Below are 20116 nucleotides of genomic sequence, written 5' to 3' on the forward strand. Positions count from 1 at the left end.
TTTGACACTTTAAACAGGTTCAATTTATGTAATACTTATACACAGAGCACACAAACAAACCCTATCTTTATTTAATAATAATCACAAACACATAAAACCATGGCGTTATATTTCATAAGGTAAACACTTCAGGCATAGCAAACAAATACACACTGTATATATCTGCACATATGTGATTGTCATATGCAAAAAACCTAAATAATCCTGTCAATTCCAAGTAACAAGAGCCACTTCTACTATATAGAGTAATCCAGATTTCTACTAGGTACAAATGCATAGTGATGCAATACTTAAAACTGAACAATAGAGTTTGCAACATCTGGACAGCGTAAAGCATATTCAGATCGTTTTCTCATGCATTGCGTGTGCAGCCTCAGGTTAAGCCATTCAGATGTATCGAGCTTTGTATGACTGGACAGGCTTATACAAAGCTGGCTAAATGACTGGATGACGTCGAAGTTCGGTAGTGCAAAGCAACACGCTTTTAAGACCCAGGAGAGACTGAGGATGGGGTGACCTGTTAAGATCCTGCCGCTTAAGCTTTGTGTACAACATCAGAGGTCTAACACCCCCTGTTTTAAATTCACCATCACAAAAACACAAAAAACCCAGCGCTAGCCATATTCAGGACAAATCGTTATAACAAAAATACTCTTACCTATAAAAATCACCTTAACTGAACCGGAGTTGGCTTTTCAAGCCTATTCTATAAGGTTGAAGTGCCAACCATCTAGTACCACCCCTTGGGAGGAGCCCTACAGAACACGGCATACTCCATCCCCCTTCGTCTGTCCCAGCCTCTAGCCTGCGGCCCTGTGGCCCACGCCCAAGACAGACGGCGGCCGGAAGGGTGTCTGTTCCATACCTTTAATGTGTTGTGTGAGTTGATGCTGCGCCGGCGCCCTTCCTCCAGCTGCATCTCCGAGTACAGCTCCTCCTCATCCTCCTCCATGATGTCAGACAGATCAGAACCCCGACTGCTCTCGGTGTAGTACTCCTCACTGTGGCTATAGTGATGATGCTGGAGATACAGACACATAGATGTTTATCATTTAACACACCAAGAAAATTGTTTCAAACAAAGTCAAAGCAGAACTGTTTTGCACCTCTGAGCAACACACAATAGTGATTCCTTATGGATCAGCCGTTTGAACGAATCGGTTGAATGAATGACTCATGCAGTGATTAGCCTCCACCTACTGGCAATTTTAGGTTTATATTTAAAGGAGAAGTCCACTTCCAGAACAACAATTTACAAATAATTTACTCACCCCCCTTGTCATCCAAGATATTCAGGTCTTTCTTTCTTCAGTCGTAAAGAAATTACGTTTTTTGAGGAAAACATTTTAGAACTTTTCTCCATATAATGGACTGATATGGTGCCCCGATTTTGAACTTCCAAAATGCAGTTTAAATGCTGCTTCAAACGATCCCAAATGCAGTTGTAAACGTTCCCAGCCGAGAAAGAAGGGTCTTATCTAGTGTAACAATCAGTTTAATAAAAAGAATACAATTTATATACTTTTTAATGTCAAACGCTTGTCTTGTCTTACTTTGCCTGGACAGTTTTTGTTCCAGTTCATGACAGTTAGGGTATGTCGAAAAACTCCCATCTCATGTTCTCCCTCAGTTCGTCCCATATCGCTGTTTTACCTTTTTTGTTAAGGGTATTTCATCTTCTTTGCATGTTCACATTGCAAAGACTGGGTCAGAACTTCTGCAGCGATGTAGGATGATTTTGAAATGATTTTTGAAGTTGAGTGAGAAAATACGATTGGAGTTTTCGACATACTGTAACTGTCTTAAACCAGAATACACAGAGTTCAGGGAGAGAAAGGCAAGACGAGCGATTTTTGAATGAAAATAACTGATCGTTTCGCTAGATTAGACCCTTCTTCCTCGGCTGGGATCATTTACAACCGCATTTGAGATCGTTTGAAGTCGCATTTAAACTGCATTTTGGAAGTTCAAAATAGGGGCACGATATCAGCCCATTATATGGAGAAAAATGCAAAAATGTTTTCCTCAAAAAAACAATTTCTTTACGACTGAAGAAAGAAAGACATGAACATCTTGGATGACAAGGGGGTGAGTACATTATATGTGAATCTTTGTTTTGGAAGTGGACTCTCCTTTAAATTATATAATGTATATTTATTCAAAGCACTGACTTTCTGCATTAAACAGTCTGCATAAATGCATCTAAACGCCACTTCAGATGCAGATTCTGTGCCACCTCTGCATTGCAAATGTTGATACTGATTTCATTTCATTGGTAACAGCCCTTCCTGGTGAAAAAAACAGCATATGCTGGTAGGTATGTTTTGATGCTGGGATGCTAGTTAGGTATGTTTTGATGCTGGTTTAAGCTGGTCCTTAGCTGGTTTATGCTGGTACTTTGCTGGTTTATGCTGGTCATGTTGCTGGTCAAGGACCAGCATAAACCAGCACCAAAACATACCTAACCAGCATCCCAGCATCTAAACATGGCTACCAGCATATGCTGTTTTTTTCACCAGGGCTAAGTGTCTTACTACTTATAGATTCAATTTATAGATTAAATGTAAGAATTTAAGACAAAAGATAATGCATACATTTAATTAGGTTAGAAAAAAATGCCCTTACACAGTGTCCTGACTACACACAACATGACAAGATTCCAGCAACAAGCAATTTGGTTATCCACACTAGACGTGATGCGACAATGCGTTGTAACAGAATCACTGAAATATCACAATCATTCAAAATTGCACTCCCAACAAAGTTTATAATGTTATTCATAAATATTAAACATTACCATCTTTGTCATGGAAAACACACTGAGTATGAGTATTTTTTTTTTTGTTTTTTTTCAAGATCTGAGGTAAATTATTTATTATTGATTTCAGCATAGCTATAAATGTCACGCAATATGATATTCACTCTCACATTAGACGCTTTTAATATTGAATAAATATTGCACATTTTGTAATGATTTGTTAAGCATAAATAAACAAAAATGTCCACTACTTGCATTGGGAAATGTTACACAACACATGAGGGTTCTGTCAGCTGACCCAAAACTCCTGAAAAAAGCTTCATTGTGCAGTACAAAAGGATTGCTGTTCCTTAGACTCACGTGTCTGCCCAGCTCAGAACCTCTGAGAAACTCATCTACAGAAGCTCCTCTTCGTCTGGCATGAGGAGAATCGTACCCATCCTCCTCCTCATCTGAGTTTAATGAATGTAGAGCGTTACCCCGCTCGCTGAAGATGTTCCTCCTCTCCACCTGAAACAAAGCAAGCACATGACACTCTTCCATGCTGCTTCAAAGCAGGCAAGCAATCCTGTATACCGACATCTTGATTATCACCTTCCTTATTTAAAAGATTATTTAACCTCCATAACAAGAAAAAATCCCTGATAATTTACTCACCCCATGTCATCCATGAGGTTCATGTCTTTTGAGCTTGTGCAAGATGAGCATTTGTGGTTAAAAAGTATCTTTTAAAAATTATTTTTTGCTTCGTTTTGCTACATAAGACCCTTATTCCTTGTCTGGGAACATATAAAGCCCTTTGAAGCTCCATTGAAACTGCAGTTTGGATCTTCAACCCACTGGTCCTCACTGAAGTCCACTATATGGAGAAAAATCCTGGAATGTTTTCCTCAAAAACCTTCATTTCTTTTCGACCAAAGAAAGAAAGACATGAACATCTTGGATGACATGGTGGTAAGTAAAATTATAAGGAGATTTTTATTCTGGAAGTGAACTAATTCTTTAAGCCAACCAACCAACGGACTCACCCTGTTGTTCGGGGCGGTCCTTTGTGCTGCCTGGCGGGCCATAGCACGAGCCACTGTGTTGGGAATGGGCACTCCCTGAGGTTGAGGCAAGATCCTCTGAGGGGAGGGTGAGCGCCGGCCCTCAACGTGAGGGGGCTCCAGCGTGTGTCCCGGGTGTGAAGGGGGCGGTAGGGGTGACGGGGCCCGAGGATGCGGCTCCCAGGGCTGCCCCATTCGCCTGCCCATCTCTGGCTCTTTGGCATGGGGGTCTCTGGCACTTGGTAGGAGTTTGGGTTTAGACATGTGGTACTGTGAGGACGAGGGGTGGACGTGAGGGTGCGAGGGTGGTGGATGAGGGTGGGGAGGCGGGACGGAGTGGGGCTGGACGTGCGGTTGTGGATGGGTCGGGGGGTAGGCTTGTGGGTAGGGAGGCGGGTGAGTCTGAGGGTGAGGGGGGTGTCCGTGGGGGTGAGGCACGAGGAGGTTGTGCGGAATGGTGGCCACGGGAGAGTCCTGCGACTCTCCTTGTGCTGATATTGTCCTCACGACGACCTCCCGCGCTTCCAGACACTGGATACGGTTCAGTTCCACCGTAACGAAATCTGCTGTGGGGTACAGTATCTCTGCTATCTGAAAACAAACAAAGAAATCGGGATAAACAAATGTGCCTTTGCAAGGATGAATAAACAATTAGTGTTTTTTGCTGATAGAGTCAGGCATTTATTCAGATTTGTACTTGACCTGTTATTTTTATTTTATTTATTATTTTCACTGGTCCCATCATAAAAATGACCAACTTTAGCAATTAGGGCTGTCAAATGATTAATCACATACAAAATAAAAGTTTGAGTTTGCCTAATATATGTGTGTGTACTGTGTGTAATTATTATGTATATATAAATACACACAAATTAATGTATATATTTAAGAAAATGTATTTTTAATATTTTTTTATATATATATATATATATATATACACACACACACGTTTGTATTTATATATACATAACAATTAGACACAGTACATACACATATATTAGGCAAACTCAAATTTTGTACGTGATTAATCGTGATTAATCGTTTGACAGCCCTATTAGCAATATGTTTTGTCTTAAAATAAATACATTTAATGCATTTTTAATTAAAATAAAAACAAAACAATTAAAATAATGTTAAATGTGTAAGAAATAAATACATCTGACATTGTCATTTTAAAAATAATTATAAATCAAAATATAATACATGCATAAATATAAAAATCTAATGAGATATTTCCAATACATATTTTATTTTGTTTGTAAAAATGTATATTATTTTAAAATATATTACAAGTACATGCATGCAATAATTTTGAAAAAAGCTGGAAATTAGTTTAATCCTGTGACAGAAATAAATTCTGTTAGGAAACAGCAGCATATGGTGATTTGTTTATCATTTTCAGCTTATTACGGATGATATTTGTAAGAGCATAACAAGTAATTCTCACACTTTTAATAAATGTTAGACAGCTAGATGATTAATGCATCATAGAAAAACAAATGTTTAAGCTTGCCAGACACAAAAACGCATTAAAATTTATGAATGCAAAACAAGGTGACAAAATTGCATAATGACACTTCTGTCAAAACTTCACTGGTCTTGGACCATCTAGACATATTTATTATTAAGATGTGCATCTTTTAAACCTACTGAAAACCAAAAAAAAAAAAAAAAGATACATAAATAACTACTGTTTTTTGTTTGTTTTTTGTCTTATGAAAATAGGTCAACATTATTTCAAAATATGTTTTGTCAGATTATCCAAAATGACTTACATAAACCCCTGCATTATATAACACTGGGAAAACATTGGTCATGCAATTACACAAGTGATCACCTGATGGCGCCAGTGAGCGGAATGAAACCTGCATTTCAAAAATCTGGCATAAATGCTCAACCTCCAAACTGATGTTAGACCTTCTTTTGGCTTCATTAGCAGGGCTCACTGCTTATTGCAAATCAGTAGCTGTTGTGCATGCATGGCATGATGATAGTAAAAAAAACCATAATTTCACCTTTTGACCTTTAGTGCAGACCATGTAGCCGATTACATTGGCTCCATTGGAAGTGCCGGTAGGAGTGAGGGGAGGAGGTTTCCAACGGATCTGCAAGACTCCAGGTGTCTGTCCCATCTGAACTTGCACATCCTGAGGAGGTAAAGGAGGACCTGCAACAAAAAAAGAGTTGAGACATTGTATCATGACTCAAGCAAATCCGTGTAGGTCTGCTGTTGTATTTGTGGGTGGGCTGTGACATGCATTCTGCTTTCAGAAACACGTGCATGCTTGTGCATGAAAATATGATGCATGTGTAACGGGAATGTAAATGTGCGTATGCGTGTGGGTGTGCGTGCGTGCGTTTTATAGCCGTAAGGGACGCCAGCTGGGCATAGACTATCACAGTGTATTTGCTTATGTCAGCACTCTGAATTTATGTGGGCTGATTTGTCTTAATCATACTGAATGTTATTTTTTTGTCGCTGCCAGCAATGGACCGCAGCATCTCAGAACCTAAAACAAACAATGCACTTTTATCATTTCAGCTGTTTTGCATAACAGTACTGAGCATTCACCTCATCTCTCACTTGTTTTCAATTCAAAACATTTAAATGTGTTTGTAACCAGTGGTGGACAGTAACTAAGTATTTTACAAGTACAAGAACAATTACAATTTTTAAGTATCTGTAGTTTTCCTGGAGTATTCTAAATCATAATATTGCACATTTTACTCCACTACATTTGTGACCCTGGACCACAAAACCAGTCTTAAGTAGCACGGGTATATGTGACCCTGGATCACAAAACCAGTCATAAGGGTCGTTTTTAAAATTGAGATTTATATCATATGAAAGCTGAATAAATAAATTTCATTGATGTATAGTTTGATAGGACAGGACAACATTTGGCTGAGATACAGCTATTTAAAAATCAGGAATCTGAGGGTGCAAAAAAAATCAAAATATTGAGAAAATCACCTTTAAATTTCTTCAAATAATGTTCTTAACAATGTATATTACTAATCCAAAATTAGGTTTTCATACATTTACAGTAGGAATTTTACAAAATATCTTAATGGAACATGATCTTTACGTAATTTCCTAATGATTTTTGCCATAAAAGAAAAATCAACAATTTTGACCCATACAATGTATTTTTGGCTATTGCTACAAATAAACCCCAGCAACTTAAGACCGGTTTTGTGGTTCAGGGTCACATATTTGTAGCAATAGCCAATTGTATGAGTCAAAATTATTGATTTTTTTTTTTTATGCCAAAAAACATCAGGATATTAAGTAAAGATCATGCTCTATGAAGATATTTCCTACCGTAAAGGTATCAAAACTTAATTTTTGATTAGTAATATGCATTGCTAAGAACGTCTTTTGGACAACTTTAAAGGTGATTTTCTCAATATTTAGAATTTTTTGCTCTTTCAGATTCCAGATATTTAAATAGTTGTATCTCGGCCAAATATTGTCTTATCCAACAATAGAAGTGCCTGATTCATGAACGAGATGATTCTTTTTAAAGAGCCTGCTAAACCGGTTCACTAATTCCACTAAATGATTCATTCGTGAATTGGATTTGAGCGAACTGTTTTTGAGTCAACAACTCACAGATTCAAATGATTCGGTCAGCAAGTCTAACAATTCACTGAATTCACAAGTCTGACTTAAAATGAGCCAAGAACTGGAGCTTGAATGTGTGTGTGTGTGATGGTGTTAAAAGTAAGTTACTAATGCCAAATTGTAGCATTTATTACTGTAAATAAAAATCATATTTAGGTCATGAGTGTCCATCTCTGGTCATGACCAGTTACCGGATAATGTTTGTTAGTGCTGGGTTATTGATATAGATTCCCTGATTTAAATCGATTCTGATTTACAAACTCTCAATTTGATTTGATTTGATTCTAATTTGGATTCAGCTGCAACTCATTTGTGGAGATTTCAGTTAATGTCCATTTTGTTTATTTCCATTTTTAAAAATGTTCTCTTTGCCAATGCTATAAGTTAAACAGCAGTGTTTCAGACTAATTCAAACCAGTAACTCTGCAAACCAAAATGACTCATAAGAGTCACTCATTTTGGGAATCAGACTTCACGCATCACACTGTATGTTTCTGATTCACTAAAAAGAATCAGTTCATCAGGGTCATTTGCTCGTCAGTCTATTCTGGCCATACTGAATGAGTGTGATTTGCTAAAAAGAACTAGCTTATAAGAATCACTTACCTGTAAATCTGGCTACTGCTTTCAAGCTTTACTGCATGTTTTCGATTCACTCAAAAAGAATTGGCTGATTAGATTCATTTGCTTGTGAATCTGGTTACTCTGGTCATGCTCTATGATTATTATTTGCTAAAAAGATCTGGCTTACGGAATTAATTTGCTTGTGAATCTAAATATTCAGGTCATGCTCTATGTTTTCGATTCGCTAGAAAAAAGTACTCTTAATTGCTTAGTCTACTAAATGTTTTGATAGTGACAGTTTTAGATACTTTTGAACCTAGCCCAAAGACGCTAATCAGCACATGGTTAGCTAGCACAGTTCTGAACAGTTCTACACATAAAAAACCTAAATGTTATGGAATAACTCCCAAAAAAGTGTTTAATTGCAGAAAATAATTAATTGCATTACAAAAATTTTCATGAGTTGATATATAGGAGTTAGGGTTTGAGACAGCCACCTCCCAATTAAAAGTATTCAATAAATGATGATTTTACATATATATTAAGCTTACTGTTATTTTAAATGTTACTGTGGGTTTCAATAGATAATAGAAGGATCCTAGTCATGTGACGTCAGAGAGTAGGTAGTCCGGTCACAGGTTTGAACTCTTTGATGATTCACACTAATCCACACTGATCACTTCTCTGCCCACCACATGACAGATCATTGGTGGGAGCGCTTAATCAATGGCCACCCCTCACTGATCAGAGCCCATCGGCCGCTCGGGGCGCTGATCGGTCTGGAGACGTCAGGGGCATGACTGAGCGCCTGTGGAAAGACAGTGGAGCTAAAAGTGGATCATGTAATTTGTGAAGTTGATCCAGAGGAACTGGATCAATGCTCTGTAATTGAAAACAGCTCAAAGGCTGTCTTTATCTGATCAGGCCTTCATTTGAGGCCGCCGCTGCACGGCTAAATGCCTGCAGATGGGTGTCACGTAATAAAAGCCTGCACCGTTAGTCCGCGGGGAACCCCGCATGATGGGTTTACGTTGCCCTGTATGTATTACACAGACTGTAGGGGGGGGGAAACACAATGTGAGTTAGACTAGACCGAGGGTTCATTTATCTCAAGACGTCAAGATGTCCTGGGGCATGCACTCTACTGTGCTGGAAATTCAATAATCTGTAAGTAGGACCGTTTCATCATGAGTGGCTTTGCTTTAATTAACATTTTATATCAATTAAAAGTATCAATTAAAAAAAGAAATAGATCAGAGACAGGCATCGTGGGAGAAAATAATGTTGTTTTTAACACTAAACATGACTTACATTAAAGTAGCACAAAGTTGGGTGTACAAAGTCACGGATGCTGCATCTGATATATTGGTTTGAATATATTGGTTATATATAATGTACTCACGCCGTTGCCATCCAAGATGTTCATGTCTTTCTTTCTTCAGCTGTAATGAAATTTTGTTTTTTGAGGGAAACATTTCAGGGATTTTTCTCCATATAATGGACTGATATGGTGTCCCGATTTTGAACTTCCAAAAGGCAATTTAAATGCAGCTTCAAATGACCCCAAATACAATTGAAATACTTTTTAATCTCCTTTTCTCCTTTCTCTCCTTGAACTCTGTGTATTATGGTTCAAGACTGCAGAAGTACCAGAAGTACTCAGTCTTTGCAAAGAGAACATGCAAGGAAGATCAAACACCCTTAACAAAAAAGGTAAAACAGCGATATAGGACGATTTTGAAGTTGAGGGGGAACATGAGATGGGAATTTTTCGACATACCCTAACTGTCGTGAACTGGAAAAAAGGCAGAGCGAGACAAGACGAGCGTTTGACATTAAGAAGTATGAAAATGTTATTTTTTTTATAAAAAAAATACCCGATTATTTTGCTAGATAAGACCCTTCTTCCTCGGCTGGGATCGTTTGAAGCCGCATTTAAACTGTATTTTGGAAGCTGAAACTCGGGGCACCATACCAGTCCATTATATGAAGAAAAATCCTGAAATGTTTCCCTCAAAAACATAATTTATTTACAGCTGAAGAAAGAACATCTTGACATGTTTAAGACATGAACATCTTGGGTGTCACAAAGGGTGAGTACATTATCTGTCAATTTTTGTTCTGGAAGTGGACTTCTTTAACTTTATAAGTTAAATCAGACTATTGTGGTCACGTTTTATGTATTTCATTTAACAAAAAGAACAATTCAGAGTCATCTGCTTGGAATCTGGCTACTCTGGTTACACTGTACTGTATGTTTTGATTCGCAAAAATGAAATGACTCATAAGAATCTTTTTTTTTTTTTTTTCGTTTGGTTGTGCTGTGTGTTTTAATTTGCTAACATGATGGGTTTACCTGCGAATCTGGCTACTGCCTTCACACTGTACTGTATGTTTTTGATCCACTAAAAAGAATCGGCTCATCAGAGTCATTTGCTCGTGAATCTGGTTGCTCTGGTCATGCTGTATGATTCTGATTTGCCAGAAACATCTGGCTCACAAAATTCATTTGCTTCATTCATTTGAATACTTGGGCCATGCTGTATGTTTTTGATTAGCTAAAAAAAGTACTCAGAGTCATTTGCTCATGAATCTGACTGCTTTGATCGCACTACACTGTATGTTTTGATCCGCATAAATGAAATGACTCATAATAATCCTTTATTTTTTACAAATCTGGCTGGCTTTTTTCTGATTGTTTTGTGTTCACATCTTTTGTTATGTTCATGTTTTAAACTGACACGATGCCAACAAGTTTTAGTGGAAAAAAGACTTTCGAAAGTCCTCATCTCTGCCAAACAGCAGTGCTGATGGCACACATGCTAGACGCAGCTCCAGCTGTGCAGCATGAGAGAGACTGAAAATGACAAAGGCGTGCAAAGTGTTGTTCATTTCATGCACAACTTGAACAAACTACAACAGATAAAGCTGTCAGCTGTGTGGATATTGGCAATATCGTTAACAATTCTCGTTTATAATGGATACTATGGCTTCTTATTATCAAGATCTTCGTCTATATGCTGTGTTCTGTTAATGCATGAACTTCATAATAGACTATTTGTAGCGCACTTGCCGTCCAGTAATCGCGATAAGCTCTGTGCTTTTGTTACTTTTTAATAAACAAAATATCAGCTTTAAAAATACAGAAAATTCATTACGAAATCAAACAATAAATACGGTTTTGGCGCTCCTTAATGCAGCAGACACGATCATTTTAGCGCCTCAGTTCAAGCGGCAATTGAACCCATTATATCTTTCTCTCTCTTTTTTTTTAAAAATTAATTTATGAGCTTTTTATGCCTTTATTTGGAGAGGACAGTGTAGAGCAGACAGGAAAGCATTGGGTGAAGAGAGAGGGGAGTGGGATTGGCAAAGGACCACGAGCCGGGATTCAAACTTGGGTCGCCATGAGCACAGTTGCACTGTATGTCGGTGCACTAACAGCACTATCTTTCTCTTTACTACTATAGTACAAAATGAACATGATTTAACATCAAAAGATAGGCCATTTTATAAGAGAACCTACAGTACAGCTTACTAAAATGTCTCTTGTAATCGCTCATTCTGTGTCAAACTGCGGAAAACTTGTAAAGGTGTACACTACTGTGTAAACATTGTCACGTAACTGATTTTCATCAGAATAACCATACGGTGTCCATAAGCTCATTAGTCAGTTAAACAAATAACTAGAAAGAGTAGTATTTTGCTACATTAATGCACTGTTGCATATTAATATTTAACTTAACCTACTGTCTTCATGATAAAAAATGCAAGAATGCAAGCTAAAGATAAAATTCAACACCTCCTATAAAATTGCTTGTTACTAATGAAGAAAAAAAACTGACTGCATGTGACATATGACAAATTTTATAGGATGCATTGAGGAGGAACCCAAACTACACTCAGTGGCCAAGTGATGTTTCATGTCAATGATATTGATACAGATTCTGTGAAATAAACAATACTTTCTGTATATTTCAAGTTGGAAAAAATGTTTAATTACCACTTTTATGAACCTTATTTCCCAGATCATCTACAAAATGGATTAAAATGCTGATAAAATCAAGAAAAAATGAGACATAAACACATAAAATTATGATTGAAATGTAAATAAATAAATAAATAAATAAAACACGTTTATTCGGTGGCACCTAAAAAAAATAATTTGGTGTCCAAATTTTTTCTTATAGGAGCCAATGGTCCTTACTCTATTTTTTTAATCTCGAGCCCTGTTTGGCATTTTTGACTTTATTTGGATGGGACAGATCTGAACTGACAAATGGGTGTCATGTAATAAAAGGTCCTCAATTCGAAATTCGAACTCAGGATGCCTGTAGCGCAAAAGCGTTGTATGTCGGCGCGCTGCCCACAAGGCTATCGGTGCCAGTGCTGCATGTTTTTGACTCACTGAAAAGAATCGACTCAGAGTAATTTTCTCGTGAATCTCGTTGCTCTGGTCATGTATGACTCTGATTTGCTAAAAAAGGTCTGGCTCACAAAATTAATTTGCTTGTAAATCTGAATACTCGGGTCATGCTGTATGTTTTTGATTAGCTAAAAAAAGTACTCATAAGAGTCATTTGCTCATGAGTCAGACTACTCTGGTCGCACTGTACTGTATGTTTTGATTCTCAAAAATGAAACGACTCATAAGAATCTTTTTTTTTTTTGGCAAATCTGGTTTGTTTGGTTGTGCTGTATGTTTTTGATTTGCTAAAAAGAACTGGATCATAATAATAATAACTCGCTTTTGAATTTGGCTACTCTAGTTACTCTACTGTATGTTTTTAATTTGCTGAAAAGAACTGTTTCACAAGATTCATTTGCTTATGAATCCATCTACTCTAGTAGCACTCTCATGTTTTGATTAAATTATGTAATTATACAATTTATTAACTTTACAAGGTAAATGCAGTACGTTTGCACACCAACCACTATATAAATGCTTAAGCACACAGCTGAAGACTGAGCTTTGGCCATAAGAAAGCATTTAATGTTTGGCTATAATTCAAAGCTTAAACTAATATTGGCAAATAGATTCATTGCCGTCATGCTTATTTAATGAAGATACACTACCGTTCAAAATTTGGGATCAGTAGTATTGTTATTAGTAATTAATTAACATTTTTATTCAGCAGGGATGCATTCAATTGATCAAAAATGGCAGACATTTATAAACTTTTAAAGTATGAATATTTTATGAAGCATCAAACTAATGATGTATGAAGTTTGATTTTGGAGATATTAAAAGCATCTTCTGGTCTCTCAACGCCAAAGAGAACATTAGGGTTAATTAGCATTCTACAGCAATAAAAACTGCAACTCTTAACGATCAGAGGCTCTGCTGAGAGCCACGGCACGGCAGGAGACAGCCGTACTAATGCTGACGGCCTTTCATTTCCTCCCTGGACAATGGCTGTCACGCTCAGGATGGGAGGGAAGAATGAGCTGGCACTGAAAGCATCCTCATACGCACGTCTGCTCTGCTTCTTGGCATTGCAATGAGAGTGTATACGTCTACGAGTGTGTGTGCCGGTGTGAAATAATGTGGGAGACATTAAAAAAACGAGGACTCCCTCAGAAGCAGAATACCGGGCATCCCCCTCCGCCCTCCCCGTTCTCACATCTTCTCTGATTTTTCCTCTTTTCATCTTCAGTCGCTCCACTTCCCTACTGCGGCAAACGCTCGTCCCATTTCCATTCATCACACATTCATTCATTTCCTCCGCTCGCATTCGTCTGTACTCCAAGGCAAGGCATCTTCAGGGTCCGCTGGGAACGGCGTTGAGAGATGAAGAAATGCAAAACGCAACTCGGTTGATCAACATCTCAGGTAGACGTCTGCGTAATAGGTGTTATGCGAAAACCAGAGCCGACAGCTCTTCGTTTATACGCTAACGTGCCATAGGGTTCTTTTAATGAAGGCAGCTTGTGGTTGTCTACAGTCTCTCTAGGGTAGGAAGCTCATTATGGAACACTAAACTCTCAGTCTCCTCCCTTAACAGGGTGAATGGATGAATAGGAACAGCATAGCAAACATCAAGGTTACATGCCTAATGTTAACTGTTGTCTGGCACGAGGAACTCCCACAAAAGCCTGACAACATGTGTGATATACAGTAGCAAGAACGTTTTCTCTGAGGAAGCAGCGTCTTCAAAATATTTGGATGAGAATTATAATTGGACATGGATTATGATTGCTGGTCTCATAGGAGTCGGTAGATACAAAGACAAACTTTTCCCTTCAAGTCAAAATTTTTCAATCTCCCCTCTGGGTGCAGATATTTTCCTAATTGGCCCTTAAAAGTTAGCAAAAAGTGAAACATTTCTAGATGTGGGTGGTATTGGTGGCTTAATTACTTGCTTGAAAGACCTAGAATATGCGTTTTAATCTTAAAGCATAAGCCTTGATTAGGCTTTCTGTCAGTTTTAGTCCCTGTCATGATCAAAATGTGAGATTAACATTTTAGTTGGATATGGTACAATATTTTACTCATTTTGAGGTACCAGTAATTATAATTCTTGAGATATCATGTCTTAGAAACATGGCATCGTTGACATTTTTTGGCTTTGAAATAATTAATACTTTATGAGGCTAAAAAAATCTTTAAAGTCTGCAAGGGACTAGGCCATGGATTAATTACAGCACAACCAAACCAAACACTCCTAGCAAAACCCATTCAGAACACCCTAACAACCACATTGCTTTATGCTAACAACCATTTAGAATCAGAACCTTTTTGCAACCACATTGCAACGGCCTAGTAACAAAACACACAATCCAGTGGTGAATTTTCAGCAGCAATTAATCCAGTCTTCAGTCTCACATAATCCTTCAGCAATTATTAGTGGTGTATGATTTCCACGACGTGGAAAACGCAGACGGAATCGCAGAATCCAGTCATAAAAATGGAATTTACTGTATAACGCGGAATGTCACGGAATTTGCCCAGTTTGGGATAAATCAAAAGTAGGTCAGTACACTTAAATCAAAATGCGATATAGACTAGTGTCCGTGAATATTGAAACGGAAAAAAACTTAAATGCGAACCTGTGCATTCTGCGTGCCTCTGTGTGAATGAATGGCGCAGACGCGCGGTTTCGTTTACTACACACATAGTGAAGCGCACGTGATGCTTGCAGTGTTTTCAGCCTCTGCTGCCCAACATATGAGTATGTGAACATAAACATATGAACATATAAACTGCTCTGAGAATCACTTCATGAGAATATTACCATTTCTTTTAAGAAATAGTTTCTTTTATCATAGTATCACAAGAAGCAAAATTTTAAAGGTCGGCACAGCAATGTGTTAAAATAAAACTTCGGTTTACCTTGAACAAACTGTGACAGAAATATGTTACTTAACGAAACTATATATTTTAAGGAGTATTTACCAGAAATATTACATAAAAGTTAAATACACAACAATTTTTCTGAAAAAATACAATAATAAAAAATAAAAATAATATTAAATCTAATAATAATTAATTCTTTATAAAATCAATTAATTAGATACACTTTTAATTATTAAAATGTAATGTAAATGTAAACCGTTAAAATGAAATCCAGAAAATTAATGGAAAACAGAATTTGGCAAAAATTAAACAGAATTTGAGAACAATATATATATTTGTCAAAAAAATTTCATATAGCCTTTAAAATTAATTTTTACTTAAACTTTTAATAAATCACTATTAAATTGTGTAAGTTTCATGATTTCAATAAACTAGACAATTAAAAAATTAAAAACAATTGTGCTGCTTCATACTTTGGAAACGGTAATTTTTTATACCATAATTTTAAATGTCTTAATAATTAATATTATCAATATATTTATTAATAATTATTATATAAGCTTTATTAATTGAATTATATTATAGTATTATTATATATTATATTAACTGCATTTTAACTTTCTTAAAATTATGGCAATAATGACATTAAAAAATGCTACAAAAAATAAATGCTGTTCTTTTGAACTTTCTAATTCTAGAAATAGTATTCTCAGGTAATTGATTATGTGCCTTATTCAGTGTTAAAAGTCTAATTTGAGTTTGAATATCATTTGCAGTACATTTATAGCTATAAACAGATATTTTACCTCAGATTTTGAAAATAAATTTAAGCAAACAAACATATGTTAAAACTGCAAACCATCAAGTGTTTTCCATGACAAAGATGGTATCAGTCACTCAATATTTAGTTTTAACAATGTTAAAAACATTTAATATTTATGAATTAGATTATAAACTTGTCTATTTCGTCGACTGTTTAGTTGTGCCATCTTACAACCAATATATAGTAAATGTAAGTCAAAGTGTTGCCTATGTAACCAGTTAAAACTTTAAGTGGCGAGGTCTTGATATGTATGGAAAGAGTCTTAAAAAGGTATTTAAAAAAGGTATTTAACTCCATGATTCCTGTATATACCCTGGATTAACAGCTCACTACCAGTTACCAAAGACACTGTAACAGTCTTTTTTTTTTTTTTGGCCCGATGCCAAACCTACTTGCCAGCCCCTGAAGTAAGACATAACAGATTATGTTTGTGTGACTCTTGCCATGACATATTTCACAATAATGTACTTTACAGGGAGACTGCGCACTCTCGGATAGGCGCTTCTTATGCACACGCTTTGCAGATGTCAGTCAACGTGATTATTTTGTTTTCATCAGCATGAGTCTGAAATCATATTTCACTGGTTTGGACTCATGTCATCAAGAATTTGATATGAATATTCACAAAGCTCTGCTTTGCAACAATGGATCTACAACTTGTGGTGAGAAGCAGCAGCAGTCATCCAGAAGTGAGCAGAAGATAAAAGGTACTCCTCTCAGAAAATGTACATGTAAAGATAATTTTAGATGTTTAATAACTATTTGGAGCATTACGATCACAAGAAGAGGGTTTAATGACTGTAACTGAAAAAGTTAAAAATGTATAAATATATATTTAGTCATTATCATTACTCATAAGCCCTGATTTGTAAATTCGGTAATAAGAAATATGCCTACCATTGGAGCAATTCAGTCTTGAAGTACCATCTTGTTTTAGCAAGAACGCATGTTGAGCTATTACACAACAAAATATTATGCAATTAATCAGTGAATTTTGAATCAACTGACAGCCCTACAGATAACCAGATCTCAAAACACTTAGCAATAAGAAATGAACATATAAAGTTGAGTATGCGTTTAGTGTTAGCTGACCCACCGGCTGGCTGTGTGCAGAACTCCACAGAGACCTCCTTCTTCTCCCTCTGCTCAAGGGGCAGCTGCCAGGGCATCTGATGGGGCCTGGCCACGACCCGTATCTTATACACCGTCATGGGCTTCAGATTGTAGAAGTGGTATTTGTACCCTCCAGGCTTCACAACGTCATACTCCACCTCGTTCAGGAAGATCATGTGGCTGTAGTTGCTGTTGCTCGGCATCCAGGTGAGCTCAGCCGATACTTGCGTGATGTTCTCCACACGAAGGTAATAGGGCGCCACCACCACATCCTTCCCCACCAGCAGTGTGCAGCGCAGTGGATCGGAGAGCCCTCGCTCCGTCACGCTCTGGATGGAGATGCGGTGCGTACAGGAGGCCAGATTTAGCTTCTCAATCAAAGACTTGGTACGGCCGCCGAAGGGCACGCTCATGCGTACCTCCTGATCCACCAGCACGTTGTAGCCGCTGATGGGCGTCCACCCGGGCAGCACCACCGGAGGGTCCCAGCTTATGATAACGCTCTTGGCCAGCTGCTTGATCAAGGTAATGCGGCGGGGGTAAGGCACAATGTCTTCTCCGATCTCGTCGATGTTCACGTCCAGCGTGCCTGTGCCATTGCTGCAGGGTCCCAGGAAGTCCATTCCCAGCCCCATGCTCATGCCCAAGCTGCTCACCCCACTGCTGCTGCTGGTGCCCGTCCCAGTGCCCGAGCCCAGGGCGTCCAGCTTCTCTGAGAGCAAAGTGCTGAGAGTGCTCACGGCGCTGCTGGGCATGGAGGCGGGGCTGTGGTTGAGGTAAGACGGTTCCTTGATGCGGTCCAAGAGAGGAACCGACGGGAGCTCCTCGTCCTGGGCAAAGTCAACAAAGTTGGAGGGAACGAGACCCTGCTGTCCGTCCAACAACTCACCTGGAAAACAGAAAAGGGTACAGAGTGATGAATAGGAGAATGAACAATGGCAGCTGAAAATTCAGCTTTGCCATTAAAAGAACAGATTCAATTTAAATTTGTAATAACATTTCATAATATTACTGTTTTTACTGTATTTTTAATCAAATGAATGCAACATTGTTGAGCATAAGAGACTACTTTCAAAAAGTTCCTTTTTTAAAAGGGGACATCGGATAAAAATTCACTTTTTTTGTATATAAATGTGTCTTATTTTCATTTTCAGAACAAATTTTTTTCTCCATATAGAGGACTTCAATGGTGCCGGCAAGTTTGAACTTCCAAAATGCAGTTAAAACACAGATTCAAAGGGCTCTAAATGATCCCAGCCGAGGAAGAAGGGTCTTAATTAGCGAAATGATCTGCTATTTTCTAAAAAAATTACAATTTCTATGTTTTTTAACCTCAAATGCTCGTCTTGTCTATTCTCTGTGACGTGCATGTGAACTCGGTGTAATCCGGGTCAATACAGTTAGGGTATGTAGAAAAACTCCCATCTCATTTTCTCCTCCAACTTCAAATTTGTCCTACATTGCTGCAGAAGTATCAACCCAGTGTTTACAAAGTGAACGTCCAAAAAAAAGGTAAAACAGCGATGTAAGATGATTTTGAAGTTGGAAAAGAAAATGAGATGGGAAAACTTCTATTGACACGGATTACACAGAGTTTGCATGCGCGTTGCAGAGAATAGACAAGACAAGCATTTGAGGTTAAAAGGTATATAAATTGTACTTTTTTTTTTGGAAAATAACAGTTCGTTTTGCTAGATAAGACCCTTCTTCCTCTGCCTTCTTCCTCGTTTACAGCCAATTGAAGCTGCATTGAACTGTATTTTGCGTTTTGTTTTTGATGGTGCCACTGAATACACCTAAATTTGTTTATGTCTGCAATCAAGGAAGGTTTTGCTAAAAAGTTAAAACTCAAGGATGAATCAGTACCCACCGTTCATGATCCAGCTGAATGATTATTTGCAAATCCCCTTTCCTCTTCCATGGAAGAAAAGGGCGCGGTTAGCAGAGCTCATTAGCATTTAAAGAGATATGCACCGAAATAAGTCGCTGTGAACAGAACTGTTTTTTAAGGGCAAAAAGGGTGTTGTTTTACACGACCACTGAGGAATTTTAACCAAAGTAAGTTGCAAACATTTCATGAAGACCCTAAAGAGTCATACCAACTTGTGGAAAATAGGCATCCGATGTCCCCTTTAAAAAAATTTGACTGACACCAAACTTTTGAATGGTAGTGCATAACCGCTTTGAAGTCGTCCTGTTATGTGACGTACCCTCATAGAAGCCGTCCTCATCCATGGTCCCATAAACATACAGGTACTTCCCAGCCACCAGGGGGAGCTCTGCTTCAGGATGCTCATTGGGGCCATCGTAAGGGTTATAACTGCAGAGAGGACATGCTGAATTCAGTTCATTAACTTCATTATTATTGTTTTTATTAGACCCTAAATTAAAAGGTATATTCTGGATTATTCTGGAGTTTTAAAGAAGTCTACATTTTTAAAATGTCAAAATAGTATTAGCACAAAATGCTGATATTTTTGAAAGCCCAAATCCATCACTAAATAAAAATGCTTTAAAAAAAAAGGTAATTGCAACTTTTTTATCTCACAAATCAGACTTTTTTTCTTCCGCAGAATAGTGTGATATAAACTCACAACTGCAAGTTATAAAGTCAGAACTGCAAGATATAAACTCATAATTCTGAGAAAATATCAGTCCCTTTTCCCCCTTAAAACTGTACTTTATAACTAGCAATTGCGAGTTTATATCTCAATTCTGAGAAAAAAAAGTCAGAAATGTGAGTTTATATCTCGCAATTGCTGTGCAAGGGTCAAAATTCTTATCTGTGGTAATTGACAGTGTGCACAGATGTTGTTGATATACTTAACTTGTACTTCACCCAGAGTATTGCTTCAAGGCAGACCTGATACAGTGACTAATGCTATTC

General features: G+C 37.6%; 1 protein-coding gene across 4 annotated transcripts in view; it reads right to left on the reverse strand.

Moving 5' to 3' along the window:
- Positions 1-20116, reverse strand: part of rimbp2b (RIMS binding protein 2b) — a 173652-nt gene that overhangs the window by 23017 nt on the left and 130519 nt on the right. For all 4 annotated transcript variants that reach the window (XM_051118028.1, XM_051118027.1, XM_051118029.1 and 1 more), the window contains 7 exons: positions 19440-19549; positions 17213-18118; positions 17014-17070; positions 5820-5971; positions 3787-4395; positions 3119-3268; positions 866-1021 (listed from right to left, as the gene is read on the reverse strand). In XM_051118028.1, the coding sequence (XP_050973985.1) occupies positions 866-1021; positions 3119-3268; positions 3787-4395; positions 5820-5971; positions 17014-17070; positions 17213-18118; positions 19440-19549 (2140 nt within the window). The remainder of the gene's footprint in view (positions 1-865; positions 1022-3118; positions 3269-3786; positions 4396-5819; positions 5972-17013; positions 17071-17212; positions 18119-19439; positions 19550-20116) is intronic.

The sequence above is a fragment of the Labeo rohita genome, chromosome 8 (genome assembly GCF_022985175.1).
Source record: "Labeo rohita strain BAU-BD-2019 chromosome 8, IGBB_LRoh.1.0, whole genome shotgun sequence".
NCBI classification, from domain to species: Eukaryota; Metazoa; Chordata; class Actinopteri; order Cypriniformes; family Cyprinidae; genus Labeo; species Labeo rohita.